Source organism: Heteronotia binoei, unplaced genomic scaffold, assembly GCF_032191835.1.
Source record: "Heteronotia binoei isolate CCM8104 ecotype False Entrance Well unplaced genomic scaffold, APGP_CSIRO_Hbin_v1 ptg000458l, whole genome shotgun sequence".
Lineage (NCBI taxonomy): Eukaryota > Metazoa > Chordata > Lepidosauria > Squamata > Gekkonidae > Heteronotia > Heteronotia binoei.
The window spans coordinates 487,060-505,960 of NW_026800034.1; the positions used below are offsets into that span (position 1 = coordinate 487,060).

General features: G+C 44.2%; 2 protein-coding genes across 4 annotated transcripts; both read left to right on the plus strand.

Moving 5' to 3' along the window:
- Positions 1 to 523: 523 nt before the first annotated feature.
- On the plus strand, positions 524 to 3,939 carry LOC132590648 (platelet glycoprotein IX-like). The gene is made up of 2 exons (XM_060263619.1): positions 524 to 715; positions 3,320 to 3,939. Exon 2 carries the CDS (start codon positions 3,328 to 3,330, stop codon positions 3,928 to 3,930), a length of 603 nt encoding a protein of 200 aa, XP_060119602.1. The 5' UTR covers positions 524 to 715; positions 3,320 to 3,327; the 3' UTR covers positions 3,931 to 3,939.
- A 1,792-nt stretch (positions 3,940 to 5,731) lies between these two features.
- LOC132590646 (platelet glycoprotein IX-like) lies at positions 5,732 to 17,465 on the plus strand. Of its 3 annotated transcripts, none has more exons than XM_060263618.1 (2): positions 5,732 to 5,919; positions 16,734 to 17,465. In XM_060263618.1, the coding sequence occupies exon 2, from the start codon at positions 16,742 to 16,744 to the stop codon at positions 17,282 to 17,284; it is 543 nt and encodes a 180-aa protein (XP_060119601.1). In that variant the 5' UTR covers positions 5,732 to 5,919; positions 16,734 to 16,741; the 3' UTR covers positions 17,285 to 17,465. The 3 variants fall into 3 exon arrangements, with proteins under 3 accessions (XP_060119601.1, XP_060119600.1, XP_060119599.1); XM_060263617.1 differs by having other exon boundaries at positions 16,741 to 17,465; XM_060263616.1 differs by lacking the exon at positions 5,732 to 5,919 and adding an exon at positions 13,061 to 13,137 and having other exon boundaries at positions 16,741 to 17,465.
- The last annotated feature ends 1,436 nt before the right edge of the window (positions 17,466 to 18,901 follow it).

Here is an 18,901-nt window from a genome sequence, read left to right on the forward strand (position 1 = left end):
TGACTGAGCAGTTTTAAAATGGAAACTAGAAGACACAAGGGAGGTAATTTAGATGGGACCATAGAGCACAGGGAGGGAGGGATGAGCCTTCCACCTGCCATTGTTCTGCATTGGGGATGCCACCCTCCAGATGGGACCTGGGGATCCCCCAGAATTATAGATCAGTTCCTCTGGAGAAAATGGATACTCTGGAGGGTGAACTGTATGACATTGTATCCCACTGAGGACCCCACTAAGGCCCTTCCCAGGATCTCCAGAAGTTTCCCAAGCTGGCAGCTCTACCCTCCCCCCTCCATCCCTGCTGGTGGCCAAAGGGGACCAATTAACCCTAGTTCTGTCAATCAGAACTGCCACCATCCCCATCTGTGGCTGAGGGGGGGATGTTGATGAGAAACAAACCATTCCAACTTGCCAAAATATGTTAATCATATTTTAAAGAGATAGCAAAATAGCTACACCAGTATTTAAAATTCACTTCCCTCTGATTGCTGAAACGAATCTGAAATTAGGTAAAATGAAAGAACATTTCATATGGACTCCTGGCAGTATGAATTTGAAAAGGCAGCCCACTTTGGGTTAGATAATGAAGAAGGCTTGGCTTCTGCAATGACAGCTTTATAAATTCATTTCCTTCCTGGAGTTCATCGACTCATCCCTGTGCTTGGTCCATTGCTGCAAACTTGCAAAAGACAGCTCCATTTTTCCTCAAGAAAAGGTAAGGGTGCATCTCATCAATCTTCTAACTGGCAGTTCTACAAGATGTTTCTGCTTGATTGCCATTCCTTAACTACCTTATAAAACTACACTGACTTCAGTAGGATAGTGTTTGCTTGTCCTGCTTTGAGGCAGATGGAAGCCTGTCCTGATCCCGCTTGACAGTGCTTTTTCATCAGGCCAGTTATCTCTTTGCACGGCTCCACTCAGTTAAAGAAAATGTGATCTTCTCAAATAGATTTGTGTAACCAGATCCAGCCATTTTCTTTCTACTGAAAGGTGTCCCTCTTCCATGGACAATGTTTGTAATCCTTTAGAAAAAAAATTCCAGTATGATCTTCTGTCTGTTGAACCGTACACCAAACTGAGATTCAGAAGGTATTTATGTGGGTAGCGGGCTTGCTTATTAGGTTCTGAATAAAGCATGAAGTTGTATCTAGCAATCCATGATGGACTTAAGATTCAGAGTCTCCCCCCCCCCCCCCGCATCCTTTCCAGTCCTAAGAAAAGTCTTTGTTGGGGCAACAACTTCTGGATCAATAGAGCAGTAGTTCTTAGATTGGGGTTTCCTCCTCCAAAATACCTTAATGATTCTGGTATTTAATTCACCACTTCCAAAATTTGGCCTCGACTTGCTTCAAGCAGTGTATAGGCCACACGTATGTTGCTTCAGAGGTGGCTGCAACTGGATTGGTCAGAAGACTTCCCCACAAAAATGTGGAACCCACCCCACGTTCCAGGAAAGTGTGCAAGGACATTGCCCAACAGGGCTTGTGGTAACCACCTTGAGACATTGCAAGGATTGGAGGGTGAATAAACGGCAAGCCTCCCTAAGCTATGTAGCAGAGATGGATGTAAAGGGTCCACCCTCTCCGACAATCCCCCAACATTTTCTTCAGCCTTTGCACTCTTATCCCAACACTCAAGAGACAGAGAAAGCTGACTGCAGAGAAAAGAGAGTTTGCGGGGGGCGGGGGGGGGTGGTGGACAGGACACCACAGCAGCCACCCAGTAAAACAGTAAGCTGGCTACAATAGAAAGGTGGTAGTTTTACTCCCCTTTTTGTCAGCCAACTTGCTATTGTTTGAGCACCTTGGCAATCTCACTCTCATCTGAGTTAAGTTACATGAAGATACTTGAGAGATTTCACTATTGAAATATTTATTGAGTTGTACATCTTTAAGTGTTCATTTGCTTCAGGAGTCTGCTGCACACAGTGCTTTTGCTTGTTCTCCAGCATCACCTGGAGATTGGCAACAGTGATTCTCCAGGGGAAATGGCATTGCACCTGTCTGAGGTCTCACCCTTCCTCAAATCCCACCCTCTCTAAATCCCACTGCTTATATCTCCAGGAATTTCCTAACCTGAAGTTGGCAACCTTATCTCCTTCCCCTTATCTGCCGCTCTGATTTCAGCTTTCCATCACCTCCCCCTCCCTGCAAAGGACAGTCTTTTTCTACAGTGAAGAGGGGACCAAGGCAGCTTACATCATTCTCCTCTCACAACTCTGTAGGGCAGGTTAGGCTGGAAGTGTGTGACTGGTTGAAAATCACCCAGTCAGCTCCCAGAGCAAGAATCTGGGTCTGGCAGGTCCTGTTCTGAAGCCCTGATTCCTATGCCTTCCTGAAACTCCACCACAGAACCTGGAACTGGCAGCCATAGCCAGAACTGGCCCCAATGAGTTCTGCCTCAGAAGCCTGTAGTCATGCCTTTCAAACCAACAGTCTCTCTCTGGCAATGTTGTTAGCCTTAAGCAGAGGACTGCAGTCTCTCTGGTCTGTTGGCACAGGATGCCATTCCCCCCCTTTGCAGAGGAGAATAGGGAGGAGCCCTCAGCCAATCAAAGGAAGCCTTTCTCTGACGGTCTTCCTCCTCCCTCACTCCCTCAGCCAATCGAAGGAAGGTTTTCTTTCTCTCCTCTGTGGATCAATGTGACAGGTGGCTCAGCCAATAGGAGGAGAGTAGGGAGAGCCAATAACTGCCAGGACTAAGGTTATTTGCCTTTCACTGACAAAACCAGGGTAGCTGGGTAGTAACAGACACTCAGGTGGGAGAGAGGAGTGGACTCAACCAGTGAGTTGGCAAATTTGATGGGCCAAAGGTTGATGAGGTGCAGTCCCAACCAAAGATGGAGCTGGGATTTGCCAACATATAACTGATTTTATATCTATAAATACACAACAAAGAACCTTGGAAACTGATTTATTTGAGACCTTGTTACGCAGTGGCTAGTTGCCTTAATTCTTTCTCACCTAATCCATGTTTCTTACTTTGTTGCTAATTCTGCTTAGTCCCTATTTAGACATATACTTCAAGCAATTCAATTTTCTGTAATAATGGTTTAAATGGGACTCACACTGACTCAGGTATATTGACACAGAAACAGAAGGAGACCCATAGATTACTCACTCCTCTGCTTTTGTTGCTTTTGTATAGCTTCCAAAGATACTAGTCGTGTTGTATTATTTAGAAACAATTTGTCCAAAGGAAATGATGCATTTTCAAGAAGTTCAGAATTTTCTGTATGCAGGATGAAAAAAACAAAACTTTGCATTCTGGATTTTCTAAAACAACACATCACATTCTGCATATTCTTGTCCTGCAGCTACCAACATGAACAGAGGACTGCTCTTGTTACTGCTGTTGTACACAGCTCAAGCCAAACCCTGTCCTCCTTGTTCATGTGAGCCACTGCCAGGAAAACTGGGTTGGCGAATAGACTGCACTTCTCTGGGGCTGAAGGAGATGCCTCGCCTGTCAATTGACATCCTAACACTTGAGCTGCAAAACAACAGCTTGACCACAGTTCATCCTGGCACGTTGGACATCTTGAGAAAAGTGGAGAAAGTGGATTTTTCTAACAATCCTTGGAACTGTGACTGCTCCATTTTATATTTCAAGATGTGGCTAGAAGATTTCCATGGAGCTTCTCTTGCCAACATTACGTGTGCAGGTCCAGCTTCTGTAAAGATGACAGCCTTGAGCCAGCTGAGTGGGAATGACTTGGAAGGATGCCAGAAACCTCCCCCAATCAGCTGCCTTGATTTCCTTTGGAGGGATGTTCCACTCATCGCTATTGCCATATTGGTCTTAATTCTGGCATCCTGCACTCTGCATTACTCCAGAATATTAGCCTGCAGAACTACTCAACAGCAGCATTTGTCTGAAGTCCCACTGCTGCAGATTCATGCCATGGAAGATCAGAAGTCAAAATAAGGCACAAATAGCTCTTTAATAAGAATACGCAAAGTCTTCTATTGAAAAGGAAATTTGTACAGAAAATAAGCACACAATTCTCACTACGTGCCAAAGAAAGAGCATCAGTTGTATTTTGTTTGTTATGGCTGATTAGGGAGGAGGGGGAGAGCATTTGGAAGGGTGTGGTTAATAGGGTTGCCGACTTCCAGGGAGCAAGCCAAACCTGGGAGGGACTGTGATACAGATGTTTAAGCCCAAAAAGCCCAAAGGCTGTTGCAATCACTTTTCACTAAAACTATAAGCCTCAAAATATCTCAAAAATATTCCAAAAAGTCTTTATATGTGACCTTACACAATGTTATTGCTTATAACTACCATTTACAAATGTATTATCTTACAATCATGAGTGCTCATATTCTCATATACAACCAGAGTAAATGTGTGTGCCATATATGGACTGAAGTCCTCTTTAATAATATTTAAAGTCCAAAGTCTGCTTTTAATAATAGTCCAAGGAAACCAGGGAAGGGTGCACCTGGAGATCTTCCACTATTATAGCTGATCTCCAGATGACCAGTTTCTGCAGAGCAAATTGCTGCTTTGGAAGACAGATTCTATGGCATTGTATCCTGCTGAAGTCCCTCCTCTCCAAACCTCACCTTCCCCAGGCTACACTCCCAAAATCTCCAGGTGTTCCCAACCCAGAGCTGTCAACCCTAGCTTTGGGCCATACAGATTTTGTGCCAGTGGTTATCCCTCAGCCATCAGTCTCAGGTCAGGCAGTTCTGGAGGTGGGGTCAACTAGGACAGTTCTGAGAAAGAAGTTCTTCCCTCTGGTCCAGGCTTTCCCATGCACCGCAGCTCCTGCTAACTGCAGCAGTGTTTCACCAGGTCCAAAGAGAATTAAGACCCTAGACACTGTGCAAACCATTTCCTAAGTGCTGCCAAAACAGAACTACATATATGAAGCAGGTGGCGTTCTGGTTATTCAGTTAAATCTCTCTCTCTCTGTCTTTCTCTCTCTCTCTGCATTCAAAGCAGAATTGTGCTGTTCAGTTTTATTTGTGTATAACAGCAAATGATTATACAGCACAACTTGGAGTTTGCAGCATCAACAAATAAGTATTTGAGATGGAACATATGGCCTGCATTATGGTCTGTGTAATTATCTAGTCATAAGGGTTTTTTTTTAATGGTTGGCTTTAAGGTATAGAAAGAATTCTAGAATATTTTAGTCAGTGCTCTGTAATAAAATGAATAACTTTTTGTGATATATGGGAAACTGAAAAGGTAAAAGGGAAGAGAAGATCTGACTCATGCCTATCATTCAACTTAAATTGAAGAACCCTTAGAATTACCAAACACCATTAGATAAGTAAGAACCAAAGCTGTCCACAAAGTTCATTTCAGCAAAAGTATTCCTTTTCAGCGAAAGTATTCCTAGTACTGGAACAAATGAGAAAGTGTTTACATTGTCAGGGGAAGTCCAGAACTGAATACAGCATACTGTGCACTTTCTCTCCATTCCCCACCTTCTCCACCACATACAGTGTGGAATGCAGCAGCTTTGCTGCCGGAATACATGTGTGGGGAGCAAAATGGGAGTTGCCGAAGAACAGCAGCCACTGAAATAAGCAGAATTCTGCTTATCAGGTCCAAAGCAGCATGCCTTTATCTAGGAAATCCTTGCAGAAAGTAGCTAAAAAGCCTATACTTGGAGAGAACGTCACCAGCTTATCTAGTCTGACCACTTCTTTCAAGAGCCCTAAGTCACTTCCCACATAGCTCATCAAATTGAGCTGCATAGCGCATGCCATGATGATTACATTTCTTGTTGTCACAGCACTTAAAAGTAAGAAATTACTGTCACAGCCAGCACTATCTTATCATGCACTGAAGAATGCCACCAGTCCTATAGAAAAAAATTAAAAATAAATAGGTAAAAGCAAAAATAAAAGAATGAGAAGTTGTGGAGTGAATGGATCGTTCATGTGCTTAGGATGTGAGGTAAGTGCTATATAAAGGGGAAAGTAGTAGTTCAGGCATTATGGGGGTGAAGGGAGGTTCTTGCAGTTCAGCTCCTGCAGGAACTGAACTGAACAACACTAAGCTTTACAAAACATGGGAGAGCCACAGAAACAGTTTCTGGTTGATGTCACTATTAAGCTTCTCAGTTATTTAAACAGTTTTGCAGTTTGGTGTTAAATTATCATCCTTCTGCAAAAATTGTAGTGGATAACCAAAACGTATTATGCAATCTCTTATTTCTTATGCTGCATCTAACAAAAATAGATTTATGTAATAAAACAATTTTTATTATGCTTGGATAAAAGCACCTGGTATGTTTTTAAAAACTAAGAATAAAAATGCTAATGTCCCTCTTTATTAACACAACAGGTTTCAGGTGCTTAATAAATCATAACAAAGAAAATAATTTTATATAAATGGCTTTATTTCCTTTAACGTTTTCATTCGAGGTATGGTACAATTTAAGTCTTATGAAAGTTTTTTTGTTATACATTTCATGTCTCACAATTTTGCAGGGATATTTTGAGAAGAAAAAATGTCCTTGAGGGGGGAGGCTTCAGAGTGCCTCCTTGTGTGCTTCTGGTCAGGTTGAAGAACTGAGCTTGGCAGATCAAAGGGCATAGACCTGCTGTCCAACAGCAGCAGGAAATAGGGGTAGAGAGGAAACAGTTGAATCTTTCTCAGTGCAGAATCCAGTTTTTAAAAATCTTCCGTTTTCAGCAGGGTAACATCCATAATTCTAACCTCCCTCATTTTATTCTTACAAGAACCTAGTGGCTTGGTTAGGCTGAGAGAAAAAGACAGAGAGAGCAACTGGCTGAAGGTCATGAAGCAAAAGTCATGGCCAACATCTCCCAGCTCTTTGCCCAACATTCTAACCACTGTGGCTGTCAAATATTTTAGATATAAGATAAAATAATTTGCCTAAGGCCACCTTGGGTGAGTGCCATCAGATGAGAACTGGATGTCTTGCAAAAGACCATGAGATACAAGAACAGGCTGTGAGATTTCTATTTAAAAGTTAAACATGATCAAGAGAAGTACCAGTCACCACAGAAATAACTGGAGACCATATTTAAGTTTTACACATTAATAGTTACAGCCTGTACTACTTGCATTTCACAGCCTTTTAATTCTACTGTTTACATTGTTTCCTCTATAATTGTATGCATGTGTGCAGGATCCACTTTGACCATAATCCATATGTCCCCTTCTTCATGCCTCCTTTTTCAGACCAAACAACAGAACAGAACATTTTTTTCAATAATTTAGAGTGGATGTATTTGTACATCCAAAGTACAGCAACCATGTTTCCCACATTTTCACCCTTGCACACTGAACTTAGAAAACAGCTGTAGAATATAGGAACAGGTTACTGATGTATTGTGTTATTTTCTGCAATTTGTATGGCCCAATAACCAGAATTATAATTTCAAATGAAGATCCCCCTAATTTTACCTTAATCAGGTATCAGAACCTCAGTTTGTGCACAGGAGTTACGAGGGTAAAAAGGGGTCTATCTAGTTCACAAAAGCTTAAGCTAAGATACATATCTCTTGATTATTTTTGCTGCAACAGACTAACACAAGGATCCCCTACCTTTTTGAGCTTTATGGACATTCTTGGGATTCTAACACAGGGTAGTGGGCCCAACCACAAAATGACCACCACAGGAAGCAGAACTATCCACATGCTCACATGCAGAGAGAAGAAGGGCAAGTGCAGGGGACAAGAGGAGTAATATTTAAAATACACTGGGGAAAGGAATGTAAGGGAGAATAAAACCAGCTGCTGCCAAAACGATGTTATTTTAATCTGCACTGCCCATCAGATCACCAATGGCTAATCAGAAACTCTGCAGGGTAGGAGCTCCACTTGGCCCCACTCACTGTCTAGAAACACTTGGTGGGAACCAGGAAAGGAGTCAGTGGGCAGTATGGCACCCGCAGGCACCACTTTGAAGGCCCCTGGACTAATATAACTACTTCTCTGGAATTATTACTAGTTTGGGGGTACAAGATAACAAGGTCAGTTATTGAGGACATAAGGTTTGAAAAATGTACAATTTTGAGTCCCTTTTGTATGAGTTGGCTGTAATACCATTACCACCTCCAGAGCTGAATTTCTGTGTGGCTGAATGCCACTCCCACCCCACCCCCCAGCTTCTACAGCTCGAGCCTTGTCTACTTACTTTTAGTAGTTGCAGGTAATGCATCCAATGCAAGAGACATGATGTTCTCTCACTATTGGGCAAGTGCCTGCTGGACTTGAAATCACCCACCTGAAACTAGCAGGAAAGTCAGCTCCAGGTCTGTTGCTGGGGCTGTTGAGAAGCATAGTTTTGCTTGAAGTAGAAGGCAGAGGCTTTCAGCTTCTGAATCTGTGCCATGTAGACTCTTCCCTACATTGCAGAATACTGGCACCTTAAAGACTAAACAGTATTTATTCCAGCATGAGCTTTCATGAGACAGAGCTCTCTTCCTCAGAGGCAATGAAAGAAATAAAAGAAATAAAAAGGTTTCCTCTTTATTATGCAGAGAAATTACAGAAGGGAAGGGGGGAAGGGAGGAATTGGTACCCTGAATCAGACATGGGTTTTTTATGTGAGAGACATAGAGGTTCTCTATGTATCAGACCTAATGGACGATGACAGAGGTCAGAGATTGATGCCTCTCTTTCATCCTGTAGTAAAGACAAACAAACGTAAAGATAAGCAAATGTTAAGAACAGTCAGTTAAAGTTCTTAATAAGCAGGTCCTGTTGGGTTGGAAGGAAGGAAGGAAGGAAGGAAGGAAGGAAGGAAGGAAGGAAGGAAGGAAGGAAGGAAGGAAGGAAGGTAGGTAGGTAGGTAGGTGCTGGCTTACTTCTGAATCCAGCTCCAGCATCAGGAATAAAGAACACTCCTCTTCTATTTGAACCAAGGCAGTTGAACAGGTGATTTATGTGTTCTTATTTCAATGGGAACTACTTCTGAATGAACATGTATTAGATGCTGGCTGCAATACTAAGCACAGCATGCTTACTAAAGAAGTAGTGGCTTTGGGATTATCGTAACCACCACCCCCGCCCCCCCCCCCCAACGGCTATGCTGGAGCTCCCAGTGAAGCCTGAAGAAACAGTGGAGGAATCTGCCATAGGGGGGAGTCATGGGCAGCCTTTCCCTTCCAAGTAGAGTTCCATGGTTCCTGGAAAATGCCATAATTACAACTGATCTTTGGACAATAGGGATCAGTTCCTCTGGAGAAAACAGCTGCCTTGGAAGGTGAACCCTGTGGCAATGTAACCTGCTGAGGCCCATCCCCTCCCCAAACGCCATCTCCAGGAATTTTCCAGCTCAGAGCTGGCAACCTTTCTAGGGTTGCAAGATCCAATTAAAAAATATCTGGGGACTTTGGGGGTGGAGCCAGGAGAATTTGTGGATGGAGCCAGGAGACATTGGGGTGGAGCCAGGAGCAAGTTCATGACAAGCATAATTGAACTCGAAAGGGAGTTCTGGCCATCACATTTAAAGGGACCACACACCTTTTAAATGTCTTCCCTCCACTGGAAATAATGAAGGTTGTGGGAACCTTCTTTGGGGGAGGGCCTCCAAATCAGGGGATTCCCTGCTCCCACCTAGGAATTTAGCAACCAAAAAGAGTGACGTAAAATTGTAGAGCAGGGGGGGAAAGCCACAAGGACATCTACGTCAAATCAGCCTCCAATTCTAGAAATTCAATATTTATATAGAAATATATTCATAGAAAAATACAGTGTACTACAAAGTGCACAAGAAAGCCACACCCAAGTAGACCATTCATGTAATCTTAGCCAATCTTAAAGCTGGAATCGGGATGTGGTGTGATGCGCCGTGAATATAGAGTCCCAGCCACTTCCAACAGTAAGGAAGAGGAAAACAAGCTTCAGGAGAAGTTGCCCCAATCTGTATGAAGCTCAGAAACAGCACTCTTCACTTCTGGAGTTGCTCGTTGAAGCCTCGTGTGAAACTAGGGTTGCCAAGTCCAATTCAAGAAATATCTGGGGACTTTGGGGGTGGAGCCAGGAGACTTTGGGGGTGCAGCCAGGAGAAAGGGTGTGACAAGCATAATTGAGCTTCAAGGGAGTTCTGGCCATCACATTTAAAGGGACCACAGATCTTTTAAATCCCTTCCCTCCATAGGAAATAATGAAGAATAGGGGCATCTTCTTTTGGGGCTCATAGAATTGGACCCCCTGGTCCAATCTTTTTGAAACTTGTGGGGTATTTTGGGGAGAGGTACTGGATGCTATGCTGCAAATCTGGTGCCTCAACCTCAAAAAACAACCCCCCCCCGAGCCCCAGATACCCGCAGATCAATTCTCCATTATTTCCTATGAGAATAAGTCTCCATAGGGAATAATAGAGTTCCCTCCCCTCCCCCCGTTTTTTCTCTCACACTCACACACACGCTTAACTGTCTCTGTTGCAAGTGGGCAGCCGTGTTGGTCTGAAGCAGTAGAACAAAGCAGGAGTCTCTGGTGCCTCCACAATGAGATCTGGAAAGTACAAGGGCTACGCTGCTCTTTTACACACACACTCACTTGTCCAAAAGGAAAGCAAAACAAACAGAGGGGCTGCATTCTCATGAAGTCTGCTGTTGCTAACCCTTCCCCATGAAGTACTTCCTGCTCCAATTTAAAGGCACACACACATTTTAAAACTGGACCTGTTTGCAGGTCCTGCCCAAGATCTAGAGGTACGGGGTGGCTGTGGGGGAGGAGCTTCCCCTGCCGACCAGCTGGCTGGGGGTGGGGGGAAGCCTGTAAAACCAGGGAATCCCCTGCTGGGACCTGGGGATTTGGAAGCCTATGTGAAACAGGGCATTAAGCGCATCCCTGTTGCGATCTTGTGCCTTGCTGCATTCCATCTTTATACTGGCTAAAAAGAAGATTTGAAGCATTGGACTCTATTTTCACAGCACATCACGCCACTTCCCGATTCCAGCTTTAAAGAACAGACTGTTGGCTATGGGTACATGAATGGTCTACTCGGGTGTGGCTTTCTTGTGCACTTTGTAGTACACTGTATTTTTCTATTAATATATTGCTATATAAATATTGAATTTCTAGAATTGGAGGCTAGTTTGACGTGGATGCCCTTGTGACTTTTTTCCTGCCCCACCTGGGGATTGGAACCCTAAACCTTTCTTCCAGGGCAGGGCCATTTCCCCCTGTCTATTTCCTTGGTTGGCCTATTTTTCTCTCCTTGCAGTCCGTTTCTTTGTAGATGCCTCTATTGGCAGCTGAGACCGAAGGCCTACCACTGGCCCTCCAAGGCAGAGGCCCACTGGGAATTGTCCTGGTGAGATTAATGACTAGTCTGTCCCTGAGGAAAAGAACTGAATATTAGAAAACAGTGCACCAAAATACTTTTCTGTTGTTTTATAGCAACAGAATAACATATTTATCCAGCACATTTCTTAACTCTCAATTGCTACTATTTGTAACAGTTAACCGGAACTTGCATATTCCAAGCAACATGCCTCTGATCAACATGGCAATAGATCTTTGTACTTTTACTTCTTACTGTTTTTACAACCTGTCATAAACAGAAAACCTTGGGACGGAGAACCTAAAAGTTAGTTATCATGCAACTTAACAACAGCTGCCATGGCAATAGTTCTTTAAAATGTCACAATACTATAGCAATAATCATTTTTCAAAAAGGCCTTCTCAAAGCCCCTCAGAGTCATGCAGGGAGATCCTAGTGGTAGCCATGAGGGCTGAGATATGAAAATGTGCAATGCGAGTGGGACTTTGAGGACCATATACTCAGGGTAAGAACACACTTTGATTGCAATCTTTCACAAAAGACCATATCAAAGCAGATTTGGGAATGATCAGAGCAAAGCAAGGGAAAGGCACAAAAGGGACAAGCAGGAGATGATGTTGCATGGATGCTTTAAAAACAACAACCCTGATCTGGTATAGAAGTCAAGCTGGAGCAAAAGAAGCTTCTTAAGAGCCAGCATAATGCAATGGTTAGAAGCAGTGGCCTCTAATCTGGAGAACCAGGTTTGATTCCCCACTCCTCCTCCGCATGAAGCCTGCTGGATGATCTTAGGCCCGTCACAATTCTCTCAGAGCTCTTTCAGCCTCACCTACCTCACAAGGTGCCTGTTGTGGGGGGAGGAAGGGAGGGTGATGGTAAGCCACTTTGAGATTCCTTAAGGTAGAGAAAAGCGGAGTATAAAAACCAACTCTTCTTCTTGATCTTGCTGGCTATAGATTTAGTCTGTACCTCTTTAGAGATAATTTAGAGGCTGAATACTACTTATACAGTAGCTTTCCTTTGATTGAGGCATGTGCAAAGTGAATTGGTGGCAAATCCTTGGCATGACAGCAGCATCCTTTTATCCCTGGTGAAAGGAAGGGCTCATTAAGCTAAAAAGAAATAGCTTTAAATGTTTCCAGTTTGTGGAAGCAGCCACTTAGCTCTTTAGACTGTTTAACACTTGCTCTGGCAGATGTTTATTAACTTTCATAATTAAAAAATTGTAATATAGATTTATTTGTAGTTTACTGTTCATAAGGGGTTTTAATAACACAAGAGTTATGTGTCACTTTTATTAGGGTCATCAAGCAGCACATGTTAGCCCAGCTGCTGCTGTGAGTTTTGTGGCTTCCTCACATTTTGTTTTTTTTGTCATTAAATCATCTATTGTTACAGTCATGTCCTTTTAAATTTTTGTACTTAAGAGTGTTATATTTAAGGCTGTCTCCAGGTCTTAGGATGCCAATCATGCAGGCATCTTATCTTGATACACAGCATGCCCAGTCCCAAGGAGTGGTGGGGACCCTTTCACGCTCCTTCACAAGCCCTTTTCAGGCCTTGTGTTTCCAGCACGTCTGTCTCATATAACAGGAAAGGGTGCCATGTATAATTATCTCAGTACACACCACCATTATGTTGCCTCAAAAGCACAATGCATGTATAATTCAGTTTTCATATGGCATGCATGGAACCTGCAAAACATGTGTTGCTCTTTTCAGACAAGGTGGTGATTGTGCCTACTGAGATGACTGCATGCTATCTCAGTATGTGGAATATAGGGCTGCCAGGCAGGAACCCTCACCAACTATGTAATGACATCAGCAACATCCTGATGTCACTACCTGTGCATCCAAAAGTGACATCAGTGCACTGCTGGGGGACATGAGGGATGGTCTGGCATTTGGGTAAAGCCCTATGGTATGCCATAGTGTCTCCGGTGTCTCCTTACCAATGTGCTGCCATCACTTCTGGGTGAACAGACAGTGATGACAACACATTGGGATGCTACCATTCCCCATTTCCTACCTTTTCCCCTTGCCAGACAGCTGCCAATGGTTGGGGGTGCCTGCTGTTGGTGGGAAATCCCCAAGCAGAGGAATAGCAAGTCTCATGGGAAAGGAGCACCAAAAATGTACTGCCTGAAACAAGCTAAGCTCTGCCAGCAGAGCAACAAAAGAATATGAAACAGCCACACTGTAAGCCAAAATGCCCTCAAAACGAGGTTGGGGAATTGACAGGTGGGCACCTGGCTTGAACAGGATCTTTTTACCTATGTATACAGGATACACATCCAGAAATTATTGCTTAAAATTACCAGGGACACTAATTAAGTAAAAACAATTAAAATTTATTCCAAGAAAATATAGGCATACATACAAGACAAATAACTCATAAAACACACATACAGTCCCTAAGAAAAATAGAGAGAGATTCAGAGACAACACAAGGATGGACAAACAGGGTGATAATTACTGATCATAGTCTTCAAGGAAGGCTCCAACGGCAACAAGCGAGGACTAGGGGGAGGGGACCCTCAACTGATCAGGAATCGGGGATGTATCTAGACAGCGGAACTGGGGTACTGCTAGATGCACACCTGTGAGGAGATGGGTCACAGGTTATAAGGACTGCCTTGAGCCCTCAGGGAATGGGAGGTACAGGGGCGGATGACAGTGGTCAGCTGGTACATGACCTCAGAAAAAGGGGAGACCCTGCAATGACCATAAGGGCTGGACTTATGCAGTAGCCAATAGCCAGTTCATTGGCAGTCCTGATTGGATGCTCATAGCTAGCCAATGAGCAAACTTGGCCCTGGTTACCTGATTGGACTTCCAGGTAACAATGGGCCAAAGTGGGAGGCTCCAGGATGACAATTGGGGGAAAGAATGGGAGAAATGATTGGGGTGGGGGGGTGATTAAAACTATCAAGCTTATCTGAAAAGATGACAATAGATGGCCAAATTGCTACCTAAGGTAACACCTGATCTATACAAAGACACTTGGCTCTAGGTGAAGATGTTCTTCCTCTTCTTCATCCCTCTACTGGCACTAGTCTTTGTCTTGGGTTCCGTTGGACAAAGGCTTAGGCAATCTGGCAGGATCCACACCTAAGATAAGCTTTATTGCCTTATACAGAAGTTGAAGCAGCTGTTGGATACATGAGTCTCTTGCTTTGCTGTAATGGAGTCAAGAAAACAAAATGGATTCTGGTGGTGTTAGCTTTTGGTTCATGGAAACAGGCTGGAAACTGTTTGCCTGTACAGTTCATGGCGGCGTGGCTTCTTCCACTACAACGGCCAAGATTGTGCAAGCAAGGAGCGGCTGATGGCTTGTCTGCAGTTCTGGCTAACACCCATCCAGAGATGTAGAATGCTGCTGCAAAGCTGAGGCTTATAGTATCCACATAAGCCTTAGAAACCGTGGGCAAAGTCTACTTCTTAGAGCAGATGTGTGCGAGTCAAAGCTCCAGGCACTCTGGAGTGTTTCGAGCCCGTCCCTGTGGCATCGGTCCCATCGTTGTGGGACCCAGGGGGCCGGCGCAGCGGCCCGCTGAAGCAGCCTGTCAGTCACTTCCGGGTTCCTGTCCTGCATCTCGACCTGTGTTATTACTGACAGGCTGCTTCGGCGGGCCGCTGCGCCGGCCCCCTGGGTCCCACAACGATGGGACCGATGCCACAGGGACGGGCTCGAAACACTCTATAACCCCTCAAAAGAACAGCAGTCTAGCTCACTTCCCCCGCCGCCATAAGCCTCAAGGGGGCTCATTTTGCGGCATCTCCCGGCAGGAGGGTGGCACCCGCACGGGACACGTATCAAATGAAAGAGGGGGCGCAGGGCTATCAGAAACAGCCGGCGGAGGGAGTCGGGAGACCACCCCACTGGGGGATCCATACCCCGAAAGTGATGAAGGTGGCGCAGATAGAGCCAACAGAGCAAACAGGACAAAATAAATAGGCTGCATTATGTAGCACAGTCTCACTGGAATCTCACTGGAATCTGACTGGCTTCTCAGCGTGGAACCCGTTCTCTCTAGTCTTCTCGCTTTGAAAAAAGTAAAAAAAGAGTTTTATTTAACTTTATTTCCCCCTTTCCCTCTCTATAAATAATCTTGGTGTTTCCGGCGGTGATATTTGGGGGATTTTTGGGGACGTCACAGGAAGTGCTGTGAAGTCACTTCCTGTTTCCGGCAGTGGCATTTGGGGGAAATGATGTCATTTGGGCAAAATGATGTCACAGGAAGTGATGTCACTTCCTGCTTCCGGCAGGTGGCGCGGGGGGAATGATGTCACAGGAAGTGATGTCACTTCCTGCATCCGGCGGTGGCGTGACGTCACCGAAAGTGACATCACTTCCTGTTTCCGGTGGCGCACACGCGCAGCGCGCACACACACACATTGCTTCCCCCCTCAAGGTGTCCCTGGCTGGCCTGCAGATATTATGGCCACCCTATGTCTTTCCCATTAGGAAATGGAAAGCCATGCCAGAAAGCTCTGAAACATCGCAGCTGAGAAATGAGGTGAGCCACTGCCAGCAAAGAACAGCAAAAATATCTGAGGGTGTTGGCTGCTGTTCTTTGCTGCTAGCTGCTTGCCCTTCTGAGCAGGTAGGCGGTGACTGAAAAGCAGCCTCAGCCAGCCCACTCTCCCTTCTTTACCCTCGCCTTCTGTGAGGCCGCTTCTGGCCACCAGCACAGTTCACTTTCTTGCATGTTTCACAAATGGTGTGCAAAACATGTGTGTTAATCATTCTGCGTGATAAAAGCATATTTGATGTAATGCAGTGATTCTCAGTGGCTCAGAAACCACATGTATTTCTTTAAAAGGCCTCCTGCAAATCTTCTGAGCACCATTCCCTAATGTGGCACTTGCCTCTGTGATTCAGGAAAGTGAGCAAGGCCTTGATCTTCCTAAGGCTTTTAGTTGGCAGGTGGTTCTCATCTTGAAACAGCCTCTGCCAGAGAAATGGGTAAGCTGTGAACCTTCCTAAGGGGCAGGCCTCATGCCAGGGATGGAAGGGAAAGTGATTCTTTTGATCGATGGTCCTCGCTGATGTGGCTTCTCCACAAGCTGTTGAGTGAATACCATCAGGATGATCTATGTTTGTTTCCACCAAGTGACCAAGTTGCAGATATTTTGGTTTAGATGGTAGATCAGGCATGCTTCTGGTGTGGGATGTATGTAAAGAGCAGAGCCTAGATAGATACCTGGCTGAGTCCTATGATATAAACCAAGAACATAATACCTTTCCATTGCTAGTGTGGTCCCCAAATAGCACACATAGGACATGGTAGTGCAGCTTTTATGCTACATGGAATGTAGGAATATTTGAGACATCAAGGGATATCTGCAATCAGGGGTTTGTATCAAAGGAAAGGGAAACAATTGATTCTGGTACTGAAGTATTAAGGCATTATAATTTCCCACTTGAATTAAAAACTTTGATAAGATTTCTCATGCAAAACATGAACTTACCTTTCATTGCACTGGTGTCATGTTCTCAGTTTTCAGAATGGTCACACAGCATGGATTACTGATATTTCTGTTCCTTGAAGCCAGCTATGCAAATTCCTGTCCTGACCTCTGCACATGCTCTCCTTCAGATCACCAACCACTAAAAGTGGACTGTAGCTTCAGAGAACTGGAGACTCTTACACTTCTACCCAGTTCAACACAAGAACTCTATCTCCAGCACAACAAGTTGGAATCAATACCCACAGGAGCATTTGATAACCTTCTGGTGTTAAAAGTCATCAATTTATCTAGCAATCCATGGCATTGTGACTGTGGGATTTGGTACTTGAAAAATTGGATGGAAGACCAAGCAGGAGATCTGCTTAGCGGCAATGTGAAATGCTTCACTCCTCCTTTACTTCGCCAAAAACCTGTATCTAAGTTAACAAAGGAACTTACTTCTTGCTCCAGTCACAGAAAATGTTGTTTTGATTTCTTGTTCATTGATGCATTCCTCCTCGTTCTTGTTATTCTTTGGTTTAGTTTTCTGATTGGAAGTATCATGATTGCAAAAAGAATTAAATTTAAAATGAAAATCTGAAGCAACAACATGAAGATCCCTGGCATCTTACCTTCAACTTCTAATCAGCTGAAAATAAGACAGCTTAGAGTTTGGAGCTATCCATCATATTAGTGTCTCCTGTGAATTAGACAGCAAGCTGGAAGAAAGGTCAAACAAATCACTTCTGATTACCATTAAAAGTAGAGTGGCAAATGGAAAAGAGTGGGCATTAATGACTGTTGTTTTAAGAACTGGAATTCTACAAGAAAGAGTAGATTCATGGAACATGCCTCTATTTAATTGACAAGGCAGCTCAAGATCAGCAGTGATAGCAAATAATATGGGAATCTGAGTGCTTGCAGAAAACTGAGGGGGTTTTTTAACCCTAATTTGGGGGTTCCCCCACCCCGTTAATTGTAACATCTGCACAAATATTGCAGAAAAGGAGAAAAGAAATACCAGAGGTTTTATAACAATTTGGGTTACCACAGAAGCCCCAAAGACCGGTAAATGCTGATGGTGTCTGGGTGTTGGAGGCTAGAAGGAGGCAAGGCAAGGATACCAGAAAGGATGTTGGTTGCCCCCCCCCTTTCTATGATGCAAGTCACAGACTCCCTAGCCCAGCTTTTGATTGTCAGATTTGGTGGGAAATTGGCTAATATTTGTCTGCAATGCTCCTGCATAAAAAACCATTTCTTATGATTTCTCCCTAGTCCTTCCAACACAAAAGCCTGGGACAGAACCATATAGGCAGGTACAGGATTACATCTTACTGGTGCCCTGCCTCAGTGGTATGTCTATTTCCCCCCCTTTTACTTTCTCCAATGTAAAGGAAACTGCTGCAATGGGAAAAAAAACCAAAAGCACCACAGCTGTATGCAAACACTACTTGCTACTCCCGATATTGGGATTTTAGAGTGCTCCTGGGAATACAACTGATCTCCAGAGATTACTTCTCCTGGAAAAAAAATGGCTGCTTTGGTAGTTGGGGGATGGAAACAGGAACTGCTCACTTAAAGGCAGGACTTTTTTTTGTAGAAGGAAGTCCTTTGCATATTAAGTCACAGAACCCCTGATGTAGCCAATCCTCCAAGGGTTTACAGAGCTTTTTAGTACAGAGGCCTACCCAACATAAGAAAAGAAAACTTTTTATTAAGAAAAAACTGGGAGGCCCTGATTAATGCAGCTAAATCAAACAATTCATCGCTTTTTTTGGCATACTATAAAATCCACTATTGAAAGTTTTCCCCTCAGAAGCTTCAAATCATATTACTGCTGCAGAGTGGGTGGAAACACTTTCAGAGGATATATTGCCTCTGAAGAGCCCTCTTGCCCCACCCTACGAGCGAAGTTGCTAGCAGAGGACATTCCATCCTGGGATCCTGTCCACCTGCGAGGAGGTGAAACTCCCTTTTAGGGAGGGTGAAAAAGCGGGGAAAGCCCCTGGGGGAGATTACATTAGGTCTGACCTACTTAAAGAGCATCGGGATTGGTGGGCCTCCAAACGTTGGCTTCCCTTTTTCACATATATAGACGAGACAGCAAACATGCCAGCCGACTGGGGCTGGGCGATTATTGTGCCCCATTTACAAAAGAGGGGGCCATGAACTCCCCTCGAAACTATAGGCCAATTAGTTTTGCTAAGTGCTATTAGCA

Bases quoted from the DNA above. Each gene is read 5' to 3' on its own strand.
- LOC132590648 (XM_060263619.1), top strand. From the start codon at position 3,328: ATGAACAGAGGACTGCTCTTGTTACTGCTGTTGTACACAGCTCAAGCC.
- LOC132590646 (XM_060263616.1), top strand. From the start codon at position 13,115: ATGAGGGATGGTCTGGCATTTGG. The intron at 13,138-16,740 runs GTAAAGCCCTAT...CTCAGTTTTCAG, and splicing joins AGGGATGGTCTGGCATTTGG to AATGGTCACACAGCATGGAT.